Raw genomic sequence first — 21362 nt, 5'->3', positions numbered from 1 at the left:
CAAAATACGTATCTAGTCAAGGCTGTTTTGAAGATAGATGGAAATAGTGGGATTTTTAACTATAACAGCAGAGTTATGACTCTATCTAGTAGCACATATAAGCTAGTAATCTTTGTTGCTTGTAAGAAAAAATATAAAGTACTTGTACATGGAGGAATCATCGAATATCCTGAGTTGGAAGGGACCCATAAGGATCATCATCAAACCTTGTTATCACCATAGTCAAACCTCTTCTCTTAGTGATAAAGCTGTGAAAGTACATAGGAACAATGCTTCTAATGTGAATATAGGAGCGTGTACAGAAAAAATCCTCTTCTGCTGATGTATGGACTCTGCAAATATATTAGGTGTTGAACTTTTAACTAGCTTTTTGAATAAGTGAAAGCTCAGTCCAGGCTGATAAATCAATCAGTTAAAATCAGTTGCTCGTAATCCAAAATCTTCAGAAACTGAAGTATAGGTATGAACTTCAGAGCTGACATGATGTGACAAGTTGTTTCTAAATGTCCCGGCCAACCGTGTAGCTTCCCAGCTGTTCTTGAGGCTGTGTGGGTTTGGCAGTCACGCACATTGTACAAATTAGAATTTTGTAAAATACTTCGTAAGGCAACTGTCATCTTGCAAATACCTATAGTTTTTTTAAGTATATTCCATAAGTTTTACTAATCAGTTCAGCAGCAGCTGTTTTACTGTTTCGGGGGAAGAGAAGAAAGGGAGCTTTAGCTGAGTTCATGTTTACAGCTTCAGTACAGTGTTTTACTGACACATATGGCATGCTGATTTTTCTCTCCCTTTCAGAAGAGAAACCTGATTGCTCCAAGGCCCGCTGTGAGGTCCAGTTTTCTCCTCGCTGTCCAGAAGATTCCATCCTGATTGAAGGTTATGCTCCTCCTGGTGAATGCTGTCCACTCCCAAGCCGTTGTGTGTGTAATCCTGCAGGCTGCTTGAGGAAGGTTTGCCAACCCGGCTACTTGAATATATTGGTTTCTAAGGCATCAGGAAAACCAGGGGAATGCTGTGACCTCTATGAATGCAAACCAGGTAAAAGCAGACACAATTTGTTTTCCCGTTTTTCAGGTTTTTTTCTGTCTGACAAGCAAAGTAATTTATATAATTATGTCTAATAAAACCTATATAGCCTCTGAATTATTCTGATTCTTGAAAATTAAAGTTATTAAATGTGGCCAGTATCCATTAAAAAAATATTATGATAAATTCTACTGTCTTTTTTCTTTAAACATTAATTTAAACTCAGCAGGAAGGGAAAAGTAACCTAGTAAGAATGTTGCATTTCTGTGAATGCTACTAGTGCAAGTGACATACTTTATATACTGATTAGGTTATACAAAGATTTTTCGTAGTAGATATACCCTGTGCATGGACAGGGAATTATGAATTCTATTTTAAGATTTCTCCAGATTATCAAGTGATGACCCTTAAAAACCAGAGAGCAAAATGGTTATGGAGGAGCATACCGAAAAACTTTACAACATTTTCAGTATTTACCCATCTTCCATTTCATGAGAACACCCTTTCTTGTGATTTATTATTCCAAGTGAAGTGGAAGATGTAATGCACTCTTTGATCCAGGCTTTGGTAAAGATGAATAATGAAAACAGAGGGCTGAAAACAGGCATGTAAAATGGTATAATCCAAAATCATGTAGGCAAATAGGTTCAAGTATGTTTAACTCTGCTTTTCCTATGCTTGTTTAAATTTTCTTAAATCTTCCACAGAAGAAGACTGTACAGTCTTTGTATCTTCTAGTGCTTCTCTTTGTGTTTTTTTTTTTCCTAATATCCAATGCAAATCCCACCGTATGGAAATTTAGGCAAACATTTTTTTCTCCTGTCCTGAGTAATTGGTGAACAAGTCTTTACTATAATTTTTACTATAATTTTTTGGAACATTTTGTCAACCTTAGGCTTCTTTCATCTAGAATTAGCTGTAATTTCTTATAACATAGCTCCTTTGAACTCATGCCTTGTTATGTTTCCCTTCTGTAGGTTTTTTCCATTTATCCACATTTCTTTAAAATGTGGTATCCAAAAGCAGACTAGTATTTTTGGAGCATCTTCATCAGCACTAAATACTGTAGAATAATTGTTTTCTGTCTCTCATGCAAAATTCTAAATAAGATTTAATTGTTTTACTGGAGTTATTTCTAGTTAGTGAAATGCTGTGATGTCAGGATCTTTCTGTATCATGATTGCTTCTGAACCACTATATTTTTACATTTTAATTCTTCCTATATACACTTAATTAAGCCTTTACTGAATTTTGTCTTGCTGACACTGGATTATTTATCTTTCTCAAAGTAGATGTTAGCTCTAATCATGTCCTCCCGGCTGTTATTTGAATGCCCATCTTGTAGTTTGCAATAAGTCCTTCCAGACTTACCCATGGAGGTTACTTCTTAAAGGCTGTTTTAACTTGCTACAGAATCTTCAAATTGAATATGATTTTCTATCACATTAGTGAATTTATGTAACTGTGTGTATATTGTTTTCTGAAGCAGTTTATATTTTTTGCTGTAGGGACTTTAGGAGGTGAAGGCACATGGGAATGGAAAAATGAAGATGCGTATTAGGAGGATAGAAGAGTAGAGGCTTTGAAGAGATTGGGGAAGGAAACTAATGAGATTTAAGGGAAGTGTAGAGCTTTGCAAATGGGGGTTAGAAATTGAGAGACCTGGAATAGACCTTTTGTATTCAGAGTTTGACTTGGTATCCTGAAGAATTGTAGGAAAGAAGAGTTGGAGGGGAACTGAACTATATGAATTATGACTGAAATGCCATGTTGCTGGAAAAAAAAATGGGATAGTGGACAGTATAAGGCCTGGGAGGTAGGTGTTCATGCAGAGTTTCTTGTGGAGCTGATGTCACGAGTTTTACTGAATATGTCAGCAAGCTGATGGAATTTGCGTGTCAAACAGAGAAAAATGTTTTCCAGTTTTTACCATAGACCCAAAAACTTTAGTTCTGTGAGTACTGCTACCAGAATGCTTTTCCTGCTCTTCTCTATCTGCTTGACCAACCTCAAACAAATTACCAGAAGCTGGGAGGACTGCTTCCTATGACGGCAGTGCTGCCTTATGCCAAGATAAAGTGCTTCCACAATTAAAGCATAAATTGTGTTTATTTTTGTTCTTTAAATAAGATATCACTGCTCTCTAGTTTACTGTGGCATTTGAGTTGGGAACCTTCTGCTGAAATCTGCATATGTTCAAGTGCTGTGATTGGCAACTGAGTTACTGAAAGAAAATAGTGTTTCCTTAACACTAAATGCTAGAATAAAAATAACTTTTTTTATTTTGAGATCCACTTCTTTTTTTGCGACTTTTACTTTAGGGATACAATTAAAGGCATTGGTATTCAGTGAAAATGAACAGTGAAGAAACTTAGTAGCTTAGTCATACTTGTCTATGGACTGCCCAAATTTGCCCAAATTTGGACAAATGCTTGTCCAGAGTAATATATCTTAAATGTTCTTACCTGTTGCTCCACCAAGTATCTCATCACAGTGTGGTATGTGCTGAGAATAAGTATGTCCTGCTCATTGTTTTGCTGCAGTTACAAAACTCAGAGGTGAAATAACTGATCTGGTGCCATAAGCAACCTCCTTTATTCTTACAAGCTGTGTATAACTGTCCATTCATGAGCAGTGAATTTAGTGAATGTGCACTGAATTTAGTTTAAGCTGGGAGTTACAGTTCTTAAAATGTATTTTTAAAAAAAGTAATTCTTAAAAATAGTTTGAATGAGCAATCTCAAATGGAGCTACATAACGTGTTAATGATAAAAATAAAAATAACCTGAAAGGAGATTTTTGGGAGTATATGTACCTCTTTGACTAAAAAGCTAAACCACTATGAACAGTGATGCTTTTTAAATCATTTTTGTTTATTTAAAGATTGAATTAAAATCTATTTAAAATGTATTTTGCTGAAGTGGTGATAGGAACTCTAGCTGTCACTTCTGAATAAAGCAAGCTAAATAGTTTACTTTGGCAGTTGTCCAACAGATGTTTGTTGTACCTTTATTTATAACTTTTTTTGTTGTTGTATATGGTGTAAAAGGGAGTGTCATATTTTAGTTTCTTCTAAATGTGGGCATTGGGACATTGTGGACATTCCCCACATTGGGAAATGTCTGCCATGCTAGACATAACCTATGTTGGAACAGCCAATCATTTGTCAATCTTTTAGAAATCTTTCTGGCAGAGCTTTCATTTACTCATCTCCAGCATGGCCTCTTTTTTCTCTTACCAAATATTGTTTTAAATGCAATTGTAAAGAAAATGTTATTGTTCAGCTTACTTCTTTGAAGAATTTTGTGCAGTCAGAGCTTGATGGAAAGTCCGAGATCAGCAGAAAAATTTAGTAGGTAGTGTGTAATGACGCACAGGGAAGTAACTTGTGCTCCACCCTGGTGCAGCTTCAACATTGAAAATCAGGTCTGGAACTTTCACAGTCATGTGCTTAAGGACAAGGGTCAGCAAAATCAAGTTTTTATGCATAGCTGAGAGAAGAGGAATTCTGTAATCTCTGTTGCTCCTAGAAATAGTACATGCATTGTTTTATTGGATGCTTTGTTAAAGCTGATGTTGAGAGAACTTGAGATAAGAGTGGGGAAGGACTGGAGAAAATGAATGAGGAAGAATTACAGATACATGTCCAATGGAGGTGGAGAAAGGGTTTTTAAGTTGACGGTGAGGAAGGAAAAAAACCCAGCACATGTGGGGGTCCATGTTGGCAAATACCTGGGATAGGGCAGTTAAGGAAGTGATTCAGGCAGTGATACAACTGCATTCAAAGTCCAGGAATGCCATCTGTTATGGTTGTATGTAATATATTCTGAAGTGTCAAGGAGTGTAAAAAGGGTAATGCCTTGTCGTGGAGAAATACTTTCGTGCTTCCTTCCTACTTCTCCCTGGGCAGAAAGTGTAACTACCATTATCACATGTGGTTGTGTTGTGTCACGTTATTCTTGAGGAACCACTTGAAATGCATCTGAACTGAAAGCAGAGGATGTTATGTGATGCTTTTTAGCTGCTGTAGAAAGCAGACTGTGTATCCTTGAACTGAACCCTCAGAAATCTGCAACTTCTGAAGTCTTACCCTATACTGAACCACCATGTTGCATCAGAGATGTAATTACTGACTTGCTACTGGATCATTAGATGCCTAAGTAGTTATTTAGATCTTGCCCCTAAACTGTACACTCTATTAGTTGAAAAGCTGACATAATACCAGGGTGAAACTTAATACACTAAATATACTGTGTTAACATATTCTACCAGAAAGTTATTTTCACCTAGGTATTAGCAGGTACACGATCAGAGACCTTTGGTTTTGTAGTCTATAAAGGAGGTGGCACATTATTGCACATATGTCAGGGTCTGCAACCATGGCAGAGTTTATGTTACATTCTTGTAGAAAAATTGGTAACTCTCTGATGATACTGTATACAAATTGAGTGCATGAGAAAATTCCTGAAGACTTCTAAGTAAAGGTTGATTGGGTGTGTCTTCACTGGTAGGAAGTTGAAACATGTTTATGAGTTCTCAAAGACACATATTTGTCAAACTATGTATTTAAAGCTTAAAGCTTCTAGAATAGACAATTTTTTTTTAGCTTATGATAAAATATATAATAACAGCTTATAATAAACCTGTTCATGAAATGTACATGTGATAATTATTGGAATCAAAGCAAGCTGTGAAAAGACACTAGTAGTTCAGTGGCAAAAGTTTGCAGTCTTATTTTTTTAGGAGAGTAGTGCAGCTAATCTGGGAAATATCTTTTTAAGCAATGAAGAATTCAGTTATAGACTGTTCTGAAACCTTACAATATTTTCAGATTATCTGTGAGTTTGTCTCAATACTTTTTCCACTTTGAGAAACCTGTTTAAACCTAAAAGAAAGTAGGAACCCTTTTTCCTCTTTCAAATATTTTGCATCTCTTATCTGTCTTCACCACTCTTCTGGGAGGAAAGTATGAAAGGGATGTAAAGACAGAGCCAAGTTTGTTTTTTTCAGTGGTGCCCAGTGACAGGAGCAGAGAGGTGAGGGGCACACACTGAAACAGAGGAGGTTCCCTCTTAACATCAGGAAGCACTTTTTTGTTGTGAGGGTGACTGAGCACTGGCACAGATTGCCCCGAGAGGTAGCGGAGTCTCCATCCATGGAATATTGAAAAGCCGCCTGGGCACAGCCTGAGGCAGCCAGATCTACATGGCATGCCTTGGGAACCTCCAAAAGGCCCTGTACTACCGCAGCCATTTTATGATTAATCTAACAATATAATAATAATAAAAAAATCTATTTGAAAGCTCTTGATTTGGAGTTTGTTTGTAGTTTTTCTTAAGTTTGTACTTTTTTAATAGACTATTTGGGCTGCTTTTCAGTGTTAATGAGCTATTTGCTATCACACTGTAACCACTGCAATAGAGATGTGCTGAACACATGTAATTCTGAGACTGAGGTGCCTCATTATGACTGATTTGGTTATTATTGCTGTGTACTGCTGAGTGTCAAGATGGAAAAATGTAGGACCCGAAGAGAGAAAACGGGCCTTTGAAGGTTATCAGCTCTTCCAGGAAGTGTGGTGTAGCATTGCCAAGCTGCTATAGTACTTCAGTAGGCAGCTGTGATAGTGTCAATACTGAAGTGAAGTTTAATCACTAATCAGGAATATCATACTGTGTAATTTTCAGTCTGATAACATTCTATTCATCCAGCTTGCTCAATCAGAAGGTAACTCATATCTTAAAGCAGGAACCATGTTTTATTCTGTACTTTCTTAGTATAATTATGATAAGGGATAGCAAATAGATAATACCTGAGCTGATATTGTTTGTTAACATGGAAGATTTGGGACCAAATAAGATAAAGATGTGTTTCAACCTTCCTGAGAGTGACTCAGAAGGATTAAATATATATTCAACCTGTTTATTTTTTTTTTCTTCTGGATTTCTAAACATTTGTTGCTTTCTAAAAACTGTTGGTCAGTCTTTCTTGTTAAGTGGAATTCTTTATCTCATTAATGCAGAAAGATATGATAATTTGCATTTCATTTTCACCATATATAAAAACCCAAACAAAACAACCTAATGGAATAGTCTTTAAAGTACATACTTTATATGTGCAGACATAAATCCATAGTGTATCTCTCTTTTTTTTTTAACTTATAACCCAAGTATTTTGCTATTTAAACAACCTTTAATTAGGAAAAAAACCCCAACAATTGTTTACTGTTTTAAAAGCTGTTGGAAGTATATATTTTCAGTAACCTAGTGTATTTCTAGTAACTAATATTATTCACAGGTGTAATGATTGTTTGATTGCCTAATTTTTATGAATTTTTTATTAACTAATATTAGTTCAATTGCTTCCTGAGTCAAGAATTTTAAAAAGTGAATCTTAAAGAGAAAGGAAGTCTTTCTGTAATGTTACCTAGCAAGCATGCATTACTTGGATAATTTTTCTGACTTAAAAGATGATTTGATGCAGATGATGCATAAGTGGTTGCTTATGAGGAAGTAATTTGCAAAAAGCTTCTAAAGCATAAGTAAAAGAAATTTTCTTCTTCCCTTCCTCCATAGTGTTCAGTGTGGATTGCAGCACAGTTGAATGTCCTCCTGTTCAACAAGTTGTTTGCCCCCTGGATAGCTATGAAACCCAAGTCAGGCTGACGGCTGATGGCTGCTGCACCCTGCCCACAAGGTTGGTGTCTTGATGGCTCAGTATTTTTAACTTGTTCTCTACAATTCAAGTACTGCTGTAAGCACAGGATAATAACACGCACTTCTGTGGCAGTAAACATTAATACAGAATAAAAGAGATATGAAGTAGGTTAAAGATATATCAGTCTGATGGAAATACGGGAATCTATCTTTTTGAAGCCCCAAAAAAATCTTCTTAGTGCAAATGAATGAAGGTGATTTTTGCTAAAATTCCTTGAGGAGTTCATGTCTCTACATTGACTTTCAGTTAGTTTAATTGACTTTGCAAAAGTAAATACTTTTGAGAAACTTTTGAAGGTGCTTAATGGTAAGAAATTAAATGATGAATATGACAAAAGATATGCCAGAGATATTTCCATCTAGTTAAAGGAAAAAAATCGTATTTTTTGGTATGTGGAAGACCACTGTAAAAAGCTGAAAGATGATGGCTATCTGGAACTGTAGGGAAACAGAAATTTCAAGTATTTGCTTCCATTTTACTTCCGTTGTTCAAGTAGGTGTAATTTTTTGCGATTTAAAAAATAAAACACTATAGAGTTTGTTTTGTTCCACAGTTATGCAACACTATTTGAGTTTGTTTTTGCAACAAGTTTCCCAAAACCTGATTCAGCAATATGCCAAATAAATACAAATTCAAGCAAAAAGTGTCACCAATGAAGATATTTTACACCAAAAAGAAAATATTTCTTGTAGATATAATTAGTTGGTTTACTTAATGTGAAGGTCTTTGCACTGTAGAATATTGCCCTATTCTCAGCCCATCGTGTAAAGTAGTGATACACTTACTAAGAATTCAGAAAGTAGAAGATGGCAAAGGTTGTGTAATCATGGATCTTCTCTGTTGGGTACTCCTTGGGTGCACGTTTAATATGGTGACTTCTTTAAAACTGTTGTTTCTGTAACATATGAGAGTCTCTTATTGCATGGAGATTCAAAAACATTTATTTAAAAAAAAAAGGGAATGAAAAGAGATGAGGAAAAATATCATATGATGCGCTAATCCTGGCTATTAAAATTTGAAAATATATTTCTAAACTTGGCAAATTTTATGATCTGATACTTAAAAATAGTACTATCCTTACTCAATGATTACTACAAATGTTCTTTAATTCAGAGTTGTTTTCTTCTATTTTTTTGTTTTCTGAATTTTGGACCAGATCATGGTATGGATTCTCAGTATCCTTCCTTTATTCTTTAACATATTTTCCATAAAATTCCCAGGAATTGCAGTGATGCCATATTAGTTGAGAGCTGACCTGGCTAGTTGGGATTGCACAGGAGGCTGTAGGTATCATAGTCATCATACTGGCATTGTTGTGAATACAGCTCGGCATGTTCAAGGCAACTAGAATAGAATACTACTAAGGACTGTATTCAGAAAGATAGATTATGAAGTAAAAGAAGGAATCTCAGATTATTATTTCATAAATTTATAGTTTAAATTAGCACTCAGAAACCTTGATATGATAGAAAGATTAATGGTGCATTTTTACTTTGAAAGTTGTTTCAACTTGTTGAATTAAAAAGTGGTATATAGGGCAAATTATTTTTATTTCACAAAAGTAAAATTGTGTTCTATTTTTGTACAGTCTAATATAACTTGTGGTTTGATTTTTCTAGTGCTTGCATGGAGGGAATGAAAAATATCCACTTTATTTTTTGTCAATGATAACTTCAGTGTTACTTCTATCAGGGAACATAAAGTACCAAGAAAATAAAACTTCATTTACTTCAGAAAAATGACCAGTTGGAAATATTTTCTATTTCTAGCACACACATGGGAACTGACCTTAAATAAAACACCTAGAGCAAACATGTTCTTGAAAGAATCTTTTTATTTCTTTGTGAATGTTTAAAAATAAAGTCAGTTGGTTTGCTGGGTGTTAACTGTAACTGATGTCTGAAGTGTACTTGTCCATGTGTGTGGTAATTCAGTGATGAAACCAGTATTCCTGTCTCCTGCACACAAAGACCCCAATTGTACAATCAGGCTTTCAGTGTGTGAATTGCTAGGTAATTGTGAATTCCTGAAACCTCTTGGAAATCATTTGTTTTGCATTACTGGGATCAGAGTTTAACAAGAGATCAGAGATGGGAAAGATGAGTACTTAGCTCCTGGAGTCTTATGACCTGATCTTATGATCAGAGCGGTTCTTGTGTTAATACCTCTGCCCTCCTTGATGTATAAAACTGCAAAAAAAGACCACAATTAGCATAATCAGGTGTTTCTGCAGGCAAGTAAAAACAATTATAGGTATCTTGTACTCCTTTAATAGTTTTTAATTTTGTGGCTCAGTCTATGTTGCTTCATGTTGCTATTTGGATTGCCTTAATTCAGCCAAAGCAATAATACACTCTTTAATGGAGTAGGTGAGAAGAAAAGAAGAAAAACTGAATCTGACAGCAATAAGATCATATAAAGGATTTATATGTTGTGTGCCTGCTAGAAATATATTTAGTTATTTTGATTTTAATATACTGCTGTGCTTCTTAAGGAAGACAGTGCTGTAGTCATCATTCATGTGCTGTAGGTAATGTTATTACTTGAAGGGGGAATGAAGGAACGTAGACATAGGGATAATCAGAAAAGAAAGCTTGTGAGAAGGTTAGAGGGAAGAGAAGCATATGTATGAAAAGAAAGAGCAGAAAGGGAAACAAAGTGCAATTAGTTGGAACATGAAAATCAAACCATTTGAGTTCAGGTTCAGTGTTTTCTCAGATTTGAGGAAACATTGGAGCTTTATATTTGAAGGGTCTCATGTCAAGAAGTAGTTGATAACTTCATATACAGTAGGAGCAGACTGACTTCTGTCTCACATCTTGTTCTTGGCCTGTTTCTTGTATGTCATATGCTAGAAAAATGAAGATTATTAAATCTGGTGTTAAATTGGCATTTCCTTTGAGTGAGCTCTTGAATGCATATTCATAATAATGAAATCTCTGCTAGCAATGCCAGGGGAAAGTGGGAACAGTAGGCATCTGACACCATAAATTCTTGCTATTGCATTCAGAGGTTACATTTGGTGTCACACTGATTTCTAATGCCGTGGTTAAAACAGAACAGCCTACTGATTTGGCATCGACATCAAAATACCGGTTGCTTCAGCTTTCATCAGACTGTTATGAGACACCTTACATTTCCAGCTATTATGTTAGGAAAGCTAAATGTTAGGAAAACAGGAAAATAGCTATTATGTCAGGAAAACTATTATGTTAGTAAAACTTAGAAAAGTCTGTCTCTGTTCTTGGTAAAGATACTCCCTTCTCCAGGGAGCTTGTTGAAGAAAAAAATGTATTAGAGCTCCTACAAAAACCATGTTATTACAGTTTTGTTAATGGAAGTTTGTCATCTTCTATTACAAACTTAAATGAAGAGATGATCAATATAAAGTGTACAGAATCTATTATGTTCAGATGTTCCCAGTTTTTCTGTTGTGAGTGAAGGTTCTTCAAATTTTCAGATTCCCTTGAAAATTTTTTTGTAAGTGTACAAATCTCTATCAAAATCTGTTTAATTTTATGTGTGAAAAATGTACACTAACAACAGGAGCTTATTTCAGCGATTGTCACTGGCTTCTATCTTTATTGCTCACATAGTTTTGTACTTCATAGGATTTTATACAGCAAAGTAAACAGCATGATGGCACCAAATATTTTTGCATTACCTTTTTTTCTTTGTGACTGTTCTCAGAATAATTTGAAAGTTTAGTCTCACTAGTCTTTTCCAGGTCTCTGCTTCTTGCTATAGTTTTATATTCCTGCTTCTGTGCTGTTGTCTGTTACAGATTTGGTAATTTCAAGATTCATTCAGTGCTCTGTTCTCAGAGATATTTCACACACACACATCCTTCCCCCCAACTATTCTTGGTCAGTCTTTTAATAAAACCATATGATCCAAGAAAACTCGATAGAGAATAGAAAGATGTTAGTACCATGCCAATATTAAAAAGAACAAAAGCTAAGTAATTAAGTCTGATTGTCTTGGTATCAGTTCTAAGAAAAATAGTGGGAAAACTGATAGAGGATTGAATTAAGGATTAAAGGATGTAATTATAGCTAGAAGCACCCGATGTTGCTTTGACAGAAGCAGTTTATGGAATCTCATTATTTCTTTTGAAGATACTAAGCTTGCCTTAAAAATTTGACTGTCAGAGTGCCTTCCTTTTCAATTTCGGTCTTCCATAGCCGCTAGTCCTTTTTTTTTTTTTTCTTGGATTCTAACTTTAAAAAGCAAAGAAACAAAAAACAACTATGACTTTTTAATTAATATTGTCTCATGATGTTTACTTTATAAAATGGAAATGTATCCCCTTCCCCAAACTACTTAACATTGAAGAACATTTCCCATGCCTCTTCTCAAAATTTGGAAGTGAATCAGTCTCAATGAATCAGTGTCATTCTCCTTTACCTCCTGAGATGAACTCTTGCAGCATGCTCATGATGGCTTCAATATCTTGCTGATAATATAGGATATAGTAATATCCTTCTGAGGGGACAGATACATCCAGGAGTATGTTCAATAAATTCCAATAATAAGTTTGCTTTAGATACTTTTTTAGAAAGCTCACACCATAAGCCTGAATATGTTGTAGATTAGAAAAAGTTCAGAAATTGAATTGATATATGTTTATCTATCAAAAATTCCAGTAGTTTATTTTCTACCTGAGTCTTAGCTTTAAAAAAAAAAAAAAAAAAAAAAGGCAGTTTCAACAATGATGTGGTGGAATGAGGAGGAGAAAAAGCAATTGTAAATGAAGCATAACTGAAGCAGATAACAAGTTACAGAGAGACAGAAACTTAAAGAGCAGTGAACTGCTTAATAAATCGAAAGCAAAAAGCAATACAGGTCATGATGACTGTTTCATTTGTCAGAAAAGTGATTAAGAGCAAATCTTGCAAGACTGCAGCCCAAAAGGCTTGCGCTTGATGGATGAACGGATGAAGACTTTGAATTGGGCCATTTCACTATCACTTAGTTACAGATAGCTGGATATCATTACAAATGCAAGCCTCTCAATTGGCTCAAGTAGCATGAAGGAGTAGGATTATAGTTGTATGGTTTAGAAGAAAACCTCTGAAAAAAATTTCTTAAAAGAATTAGTCATAGAACTTTTTTTCCTTGTTTGAATAGTCTTTTCCCTGTTGTTTTTCCCTTGTACATGGCTAAATGTCTCAATATGGGGCTGCTGTGAATGGCAGTGCCACAATTTGGTCTGCAGTATGGTGAAGTGAAACATGCTTGACCAGCAAGTCCAAGTGTTAGTTCTCTGGACGATATAATAAAATACTATTTAACACTGTAATCACCTACTCAGTCCCACTGGGGGGTCCAAGAGGCAATTTATATGTGCATTTTGTTTTTTTCCCGAGCATTAAAGCTTTATTAGAAAACAACCCACTTCTTCCCTCTGCCCCACCCCCAATTCTTAAATACTTGCATTTTTATACAGCTCATGAAAAAGATTTGATTTAGTCGGAAGGTTTAATTTAAACTTTATTTGGACAGAAGTTGAATGTAAGTTAGAACAGTAAAAAGATAGATTTTATTATCATATTTAATTACCTTTCAACGTCTGAAATAGTAGGAAAAAGAATAAATCTACAAAGTCATGCTCCACTTTGAGAATCTTCTATTAAGAAAACACTCTTTTTCGTCTGTCCTGTGTTAAAATATTTGTAGCATACTCGTTTATTTAGCAGTTCTGAAAGACATTTGGGGTTAGTAGGGGTTGCAAAAACCACAGCTCTTTTAGAGGTCATTGAAATTTGTTTATGATTAGTGTAGTGAGAGGTCAAGGGATAATGGCTTTAAACTGAAAGAGGGTGTATTTAGATTAGATGTTAGGAAGAAATTATTCACCATGAGGGTGGTGAGACACTGGAACAAGTTTCCCAGGGAAGGTGTGGATGCCCATCCTTGGAAGTGTTCAAGGCCAGGTTGGGTGGGGCTTTGGGCAACCTGTTCTAGTGGAAGGTGTCCCTACCCATGGCAGAGGGGTTAGAACTGGATGATCTTTCAGGTCCCTTCCAACCCAAACCATTCTATAATTTTGTTATCCCTCTAGATTACTTTTTCCAGTAAGCAATTGCTTTTAATGTACTTTATCCCCTTTTATGACACTTGAACCTCTTATCATTGTTTCATATATTGTGTCCACAACCTATCACAGCGTTAGACCTAGCAGCCAATGTTCTGTATTTCATGTTGCAGCAGTGTCTAGGGAATCTAATAGCAGCTACATGTAAACTGGTACAGTTCCTTTCTTCTCATTTTATGACAGCAAGTCTGTAGTTGTAAGTTAGTAAGCTATTACCAACCATATTTGCATTATATTTGACAGCACTCATACACAGCTAGTTGGATAATGTTTTTCTTTTGACAGCATCTGTAGAGTTGGCCTCTGAATCCCTGATTAACTTTACATCTATACTGTTTAGTAGGAAGGGTTGTGTACGCCCTTTCTGTTCACTCTTCTTAGCTGTTTGGCTGTTCCATATCTTTTCTACATCATTCCTTGTGATTCTTGCATTTTTGTCTGTATTGTTTTCTTAGGTCTTTCTGTCTTAATTTTATGATAAATTGTTTATGTGTTCCGTACAGGATTCACCACTTTGATTTCCCCAACCTTCTTTAGAGGGCAGTCATGATTTTCCAGGAGGTGTAAATTTTTCCTCATTTTCCGCTGTACCAATCACCTCTCTTAAGCAACTTTCTCTGATACAGAGGTCTCCCTTGTATTTGTTCTAGAATTTTAGATCCTTCTCCTCCACCCATCTCATCTTCAAGAATTGGTATCCCAGAGAAAGTGGTTGTGGATCCCAGTTTTTGTTAAAGGAAGGTTCAGCTGGAACTGGTAAGACCAAGTAAGAATCCAAACACCTGTATCTTCCTGAAATTTCTATTCAGGGATTGACTTCCGAGTAACTTGGGCAGCTGTACAAAAGGTCTAACAAAAGTATGTTGAGGGTTCTGCAGAAGCTTTACTATGCTTCTTAGAAACTCTGGTGTCTAGCCATTGTGGCCGATTTTGCTCAAGTTGTTCATCCTGTACTTTAACTCTAGCAGATCACTGCCATCTCAAGTACGTCTGACCATCGGGGTGTTACACTTTGTGTTGAATTGGAGGCTGTTCCTTAGTGAAGAGATAGGTTTATGTTGAAAGAAAGCTCTACATTGATGCCAACCAAACCCATCCCATGTCAAGTTCAGACTTGCAGTAGGCTTTTGCTTGTTTTGACAGTTGAATAGAGCACTGCAATTTTGTGAAGTTTCATATTATCTGGAAATAGGTGTTTAGACATTTTTATTTTAATCTTTAAAATCCTCAAAAGTTGGGAAATGGCAAATATTTTTCTCAGGAAAATAATTTTGCTCCATTCAGGTCTGCTGAGAAAGTGATATTCAGTCCTGTTTACAGACTACACTGTACTGAATATTGACAAAGAGCAAGGATAAGAGGGCATGATTGTAACCTTTAAAGGGGAACCCATGTCTCATGTCTGTCTTCTACATGGTGTCTTCCAAGAGAGGTAATGAATCCCAGAATTCAGAGTTCAGGCATTCCCTTTCTTCTTTATTGTGACTGCCTCAGGAATTCCTAGATGTTCTCAGTGTGATGGTTATTGCTGCCTTGGCATTGAGCCTCACAATGTGGGTTGTTTTGGCTAGCAACCATATTTTTCTGAAGTCCACAAATGAGGAAAAGATGATAAGTTGGTTGGTTGGTTGGTTGTTTTTTTAAAGCCATCTCAATAAAACTTGAACAGAAGCTCTTGAAACATATGACATTTCTGGAGCCTGATGACTGATTTCTGAGTATCAGAGACCTCAGACAAGGAGAGGAAAACATGAGAACATTTGCAGAAGAAATAACATGTAAATCTTTTGCAAAAAAGTTGAAAGACATTGTAAGTACAGAGGTCCCTGCTTGCATCTTTTATAAGATCAGCTTTTTGTGCCTGTATGATCTGTTGAAAATACACATCCATGGTCTTACGGCAACTCCTAGGAAGTACTGAATTGGACAACCTTAAAAACAATACTACCTAAAGGAAGAAGCACGTTTCCCAAGAGCAAAACAAACCAAAAGTATTTCTGCAGGGGGAGGAAGTATTGATGATAGCTATGCAAATAATTTTTATGTATGAGGTTTTTATGGAAAATTATATGTAGTTCTTCAATATAACCCTGTGCTGCGTAAATGGTATATTTTACTCCTCCACTGTGAAACTTCTAAAAAGAAATTTTAAGCCAGATGAATTAAAGTGACTCTTAATTGTTTCTACTTGTAGGCGGCATTTTATGCTTGGAATTAGAATGAGATTATAGTGTCTATAGAATTTGATTTTGTTTCCATTCTTCATAAGCAAGCTAGTGTTTGAACTCTCTCAGTTTATAATAAGCTGGTAGACGTATATCTTTCTGTTACAATTTTTGTTTTCACTTGTCAGTCTAATAATTAATGTATACTTTGATCACACTGAGTACTGTTTTTCCTTTTTCCCCTGAAACTTCCCACTGTATTTTGTTTCATTTCTTCTACTTACTTAGCTAATAACTTGTTTGGAAATTGAATAGGTGATTTAGTTGAGAATAATTTCTGACTTGAATAGGCAAATTTCTGTTTGTATCACAGAGGTCAATAAGGTCTTTCACTGTTGTCTTCAGACTGACAAGTGCACAGACGCCTAGGGAAACCCATATGCATAAAAAAGCAGTAGAATTATAATTTGGATGTTTGCATTTTAGAAGGGAAGTAGGTGTGAGAATTTCAAAGCAGTTTCCAGTGGTACCCAGAGCAGATGATAATCTCAGCATAATTGAGGTTATAACAAAAGAGTTTGAAGTTGTATTTCCTCTGGAAAATATCAGTAAACATCATGTCAGAACTCAGAAGCCACAAGTTGCTTTTTCTTTTTTCCTTTTCAAATTCTTGAATAAGTAAAAAAGTGGAACTGAAAGTTGTGGACTGTTTTAAAATAAAAACTAGTTTCTCACTACTTCTTTGATATGTCGTTGGTGAATTTCAGTCTTGTTTCTACAAAAACATTACAGTTCTTGCGTGCATGGTTCCCACTGCATGGAAAAGTCTCATTAATTGAATGGAGCTGTTAGGTCTCAAAAACACTTCGATTTTGGAGCAAAATTCTGGCTTCATTTTTACTCAAGGTCAGGTTGAATGGGACTCTGAGAAACCTGACCTAGTTGAAGATGTCCGTGCTCATTGCCAGAGGTGGAGTTCAACTAGATGACCTTTAAGGTTCCTTTCCAAACCAAACTATTCTATGATTATCTTCTCTAACCTAATACAGAATTGCCTTCAGGGATACAAGGGAAGTGTTTAATAGCGTGAATGGCATGGAAAAACAAAACATGAAGTAATTATTAGGGTTGGGGTTTTTTTCTTTTGAAGAGGAGAGAGTGGACATGAAATTAAACAGCAAATAAATTAAATAATAATGTGTTTGGGGGAGTTGGTGGGATTTTTTTTGTTGTTTTTCGGGGTTTTTTTGTTTGCTTATGGCAAAGCTATCCCTGATGACTTTGTTTCAGGGAGGTATTCCAATATTCCAAAATTCATTTTGGAATTACAGAAAAATTGAAGTTAATGAATTACTTATAAAACTATTATCTGTAAGTGATATTTGACCTGATGTCCTTAGGAAATGTGTTTTATTTGTAAGAGGATCAAATATTTATAATTCCTTATTAAAAATTATTGAAATAAGAAAAGAAGTAGCTTTTCATGGTATCAGAAAACAGACATTTGTGTAACAATTAATACCTTATTTTTAGTTTTGAAATGTTTTTTATATTATGAAAGGTAAGACTGATAAACCAAAGAAAAGAGTAACTGAGGTACATAGTGGTAAAAACCACAGGGGTCTTCAACAGAGGGAAACACCAGCTGATATGGGAAAACATGAGAAAAATGCAGGTTGGACTGGTTTATATTTTACTTTATTTCCTATGCTGGTGAATTCAAAAGGGTCTCTATACATATCAGTGTGCTTGAAAAAAATCACTGCACCTGAAAAGTCAGTGCAATTGGCGGCTGTATGCCTACAGGTTCCATAGCATGATTCCTTTGTATCTATGCCCTTTTGCTATCTCATCCCTCAGGAAAACAGATGAGTTGATTTAATATTAGTCAAATGATGAAATCAAGTCATTTAGTCAAATAACTCTTTAGATTCTAATAAGCCTTGGAACAATGGTAATCTACTCAACCTAAGTGCTGATTTTTTCAACATCTTACTTCACTTGATATCTGTTTGCTATTTCCTAATATCCAGAATTTTAGAAAAAAATTCCTACTTGGGAGCACACTAGCTTTGATTGCTCAATAAGTAAATCCCTTGGAGAATTAAAATAGGAAGAACTTCCATATGAGTTGTTCTGTGTAGCAGTGGGAACAACTTTTGAGCATTTTGAAATGATCTGATAATAAGTGTTAGATGCAACTTTCAGTTTTTCTGCCATCTCTTTCTACATGTTTATTATTGATCTGAAAGATTTCCGTGAAAGATGAATATTTTCATTATTGACGTGCTCAATCATATTTTTATCATGCAAATGCATGAAATAGTGATCCTGAACTTGTGAGCAAAACCTCTCCAGTCTGTATGCTTGAGATTTAGGAAAATTCTAGAGTTTGTTTTCCAAGGCTAGTGTTCATTTGATTCCTTAAGTTGTAGCTTGACCAGCTGTATGTAAAGTTCATCATCTAGTTTACTTAACTTACATTGTGCCTTCAGGTGTGAGCAACTTGGAAATAAGCCTTCAATGATTTCACGAGACTGCTGTGTTAGTATTTCATTTTACTGTATCATCATCACTTATACCCTGTGCTTGATGATAGGGAGGGTCTTGTAGTTAACCTCTTTTCTTTGCCACTACTGAGCTTTGATAATGCTGGCAGTTCTCTTCTGAAAGTTCCTTATTTCACAGTATCCTAAAGTGCTTATATTAACAGATCTGTGGGAGTTTACTACATTTCAGTAACATAAGTGCTAATAACGTTAATGCAAATTATATTAGATTACTGCAAAGGGGGAAAAAAAGGACTGATAAAATCTCCACATGAATGTGATATATGTTTCAGGAATGCTTTTCTCTAGTCTCAGTGCTTTAGACTTTAATTTTGTTTTGATCCTCAAAATAAATACCTCTCTTGTCAATACACCCCTACCCCAACCTTCCCATTCACTGGTACTAAATCTTTTTTTCCAGGGTGTCTGTTCTTATTTTCATAGTCATTATGCCCTGTGCCTGGAGAACTCTTTTGATCCTACCATCAAAACAGCTTTTCTGAGACTAACCAAGCCCTTCTCTCTTTAAATCTGTTTAATAACAGAAGTAAATGAACCAAGATAATTGGATTTGAAGTAAAAGTTGTCATTTACAAGTATTCAATTTGATTTTCTTTTTCCATCTTCTTCCTTTTCCTTTTTGCACTTTGGGACTATAAAAAAAAAAAATCAATGTGATTATACTAAAAAAGAAAAAAAAAAAACAAAGAAAACTAAACCAAAACAACTCCACCACTGACACCCCTCAAACATATATTAAACAAGTAATGAAATTATTTATCTTCTGAAAAACATAAAAACAATTTAAAAGTCAGACCATTTATATTACTGAAGGAGTCACCTTCCTCAATCTGTAAAGCATTCATTAATGAACACAGTCTCATTTCTGGTTCTTTGTATGTTGAAATTTGCCTTGCTCAGTTATTGAAATTTCTAGGATTATTGTTGTTGGGTGGGTTTTTGGTTTTGTGGTTTTTTTGTTTTGGTTTTGTTTGTTTGTTTGACCTGAAGAACTAGAGACAATTCCTTTTACCAGTCAGGTTGTTTGTGTATTTTAAAAATTTCAGTGCGATGAACTCCTTTTTTGGGATTCTCAGTTCCTTCCAGACCATGTCACCACCTTTTCAGGCTGCAATCCATGAAGTCTCTTGCATAATTGTTTGATTATTCTGTTTTTAGTTTCTGGGCACTCTTATTGGTAACATTGTACTCTCGTACAGGACTAGTCTTCCTTGTTAAAAGAACATGTTCTTCTTGGCTTGTCTTGAGTCCTGTTACAGTAATAACATCCCAAGAGGCACACTTCCTTAGAGCCTTTGTTAATAAGGTGCGTGACGGGCAGACATTAAGTGCCAACTTCTCAGTACCTCAAGTACTGCCCTCCCTTTTATCTTGGAACTTTTAGATGGCACCATGCCATTTGATGTTGCAGTGGTGTCACTGCAAGCTGCGTAAAGGGAGAAGTTTGACATATGAAACAATCTTCTCTCTGGGAAGGTTTCCTTGTAGCAACTTCTGTGTCTGTTTTCCTTAGGCAAGTTGCAGTTACAGAGGGAACAGCTTAGAAGCAACATTGCGCCTTACTGAACAGCTATTTGAACAGCTAAATTTTATAGAAATTAATCTGAGATTGACCATGGCCACTGTCAACAGGCTTAACTCAAACTGACCTGCTAAACTTCTTCAAACCTAATGTTCCATTACCAAGGGTAAGATACAGGTGGATAGCTGTCTGTGACAGAGCACAGAGCTGGACTGCAACTTATCTTCTCTCTGTCTCTCTGTCCCCAAAATCACTTCAGAAAAATCTAGTTCTATAAAACCCATCTTGCTCTCTTACTGAAAATGGGATCACGTATTCCAAATTTCCAGACATTGTTTTGGCAGTGTGACAGCCATTCTCAACTACCAGAATTCCTTGGGTTTCTTTCTGATGGACTTCTGTCTCCAAAACAATGTTTTCCATGCTAATAGCTTGGACAATGGTCAAAGGTTTTCCTAGCAGAGCTGGCTGAAAAGAATGCAGACTATTTAAAAGTCCATCTGAGATTATATGCTACTTTGACGTTCTCTTATGCATGGATTATTTTTTAACCAAATGGGAAGTCACTATATAAAATTTTGGATCAAGAGGTTGTGTTTGCTTATGCTGAGTATGTGAAAATTTCATTCCTCTGAAGAGGAGGGAGTCTTTGCTGCAGAAGGGAACACTGGCTCCCACCAGTCCTCTAAATATGTCTTTCAGCCCTTTTTTTATGGAAGATTGTCCTATCTTTATTTAACATGGTGATTCATATTTTCTTGTTGTTCAGTTGTGTGTCTTGGGGTTATGTTTTTTTTTTAAAACCATTGTCTGGGAAAAAAATGAGAGGGGAAAGGTACAAGTTATTAATCTAACCATGTAATGTTATCTTGGAACTCTTATCAGTGAACAATGAATATGAGACAAAGAATAAGGAAGATACAGACATGTCTGAGAAAGCCTATTTTGAAGGCAATAGAACTAAGAGTTCTTCAGCTCATAAGACTTGGAAAATCAACGTCCACAACTATATTTTCATCACATGTGCCATTTTCTATGTGAATTTTCAGGAAATTTGATCTACCTATTTTCCCAGAGGTTATCTGGTTGTTGAAAATAGGGTGATTGAAGTGAAACTTAGTATTTTTATTTAGGCTTTTAATACTGCTTTCAGATTGTGTCTGTACTTTTTTTTGATGTTATATATGTTTTGAAAAATTATTTTTTTTCTTTCTTCATTACTAATGTGTAGGCACTTATTTCTGTACCTCATTCTTCTCTGA

The 21362-nt window shown here is 35.5% G+C and overlaps 2 protein-coding genes across 2 annotated transcripts in view; both read left to right on the top strand.

The window, feature by feature from the left end:
* LOC115308017 (cysteine-rich motor neuron 1 protein-like) overlaps positions 1 to 14578 on the top strand; it is an 82580-nt gene extending 68002 nt beyond the window's left edge. The window contains exons 3-5 of the mRNA XM_029965118.1: positions 799 to 1041; positions 7605 to 7725; positions 14494 to 14578. Of these exons, the coding sequence (XP_029820978.1) occupies positions 799 to 1041; positions 7605 to 7725; positions 14494 to 14578 (449 nt within the window). The remainder of the gene's footprint in view (positions 1 to 798; positions 1042 to 7604; positions 7726 to 14493) is intronic.
* CRIM1 (cysteine rich transmembrane BMP regulator 1) overlaps positions 14558 to 21362 on the top strand; it is a 72577-nt gene continuing 65772 nt past the window's right edge. Inside the window, exon 1 of the mRNA XM_029965043.1 lies at positions 14558 to 14599. The gene's annotated coding sequence lies outside the window, so the exon portion shown is untranslated. The remainder of the gene's footprint in view (positions 14600 to 21362) is intronic.

This window comes from Manacus vitellinus, unplaced genomic scaffold (assembly GCF_001715985.3).
Source record: "Manacus vitellinus isolate BGI_N305 unplaced genomic scaffold, ASM171598v3 scaffold_8_pilon, whole genome shotgun sequence".
NCBI lineage: Eukaryota > Metazoa > Chordata > Aves > Passeriformes > Pipridae > Manacus > Manacus vitellinus.
This window is presented reverse-complemented; position numbering and strand designations above follow the sequence as displayed.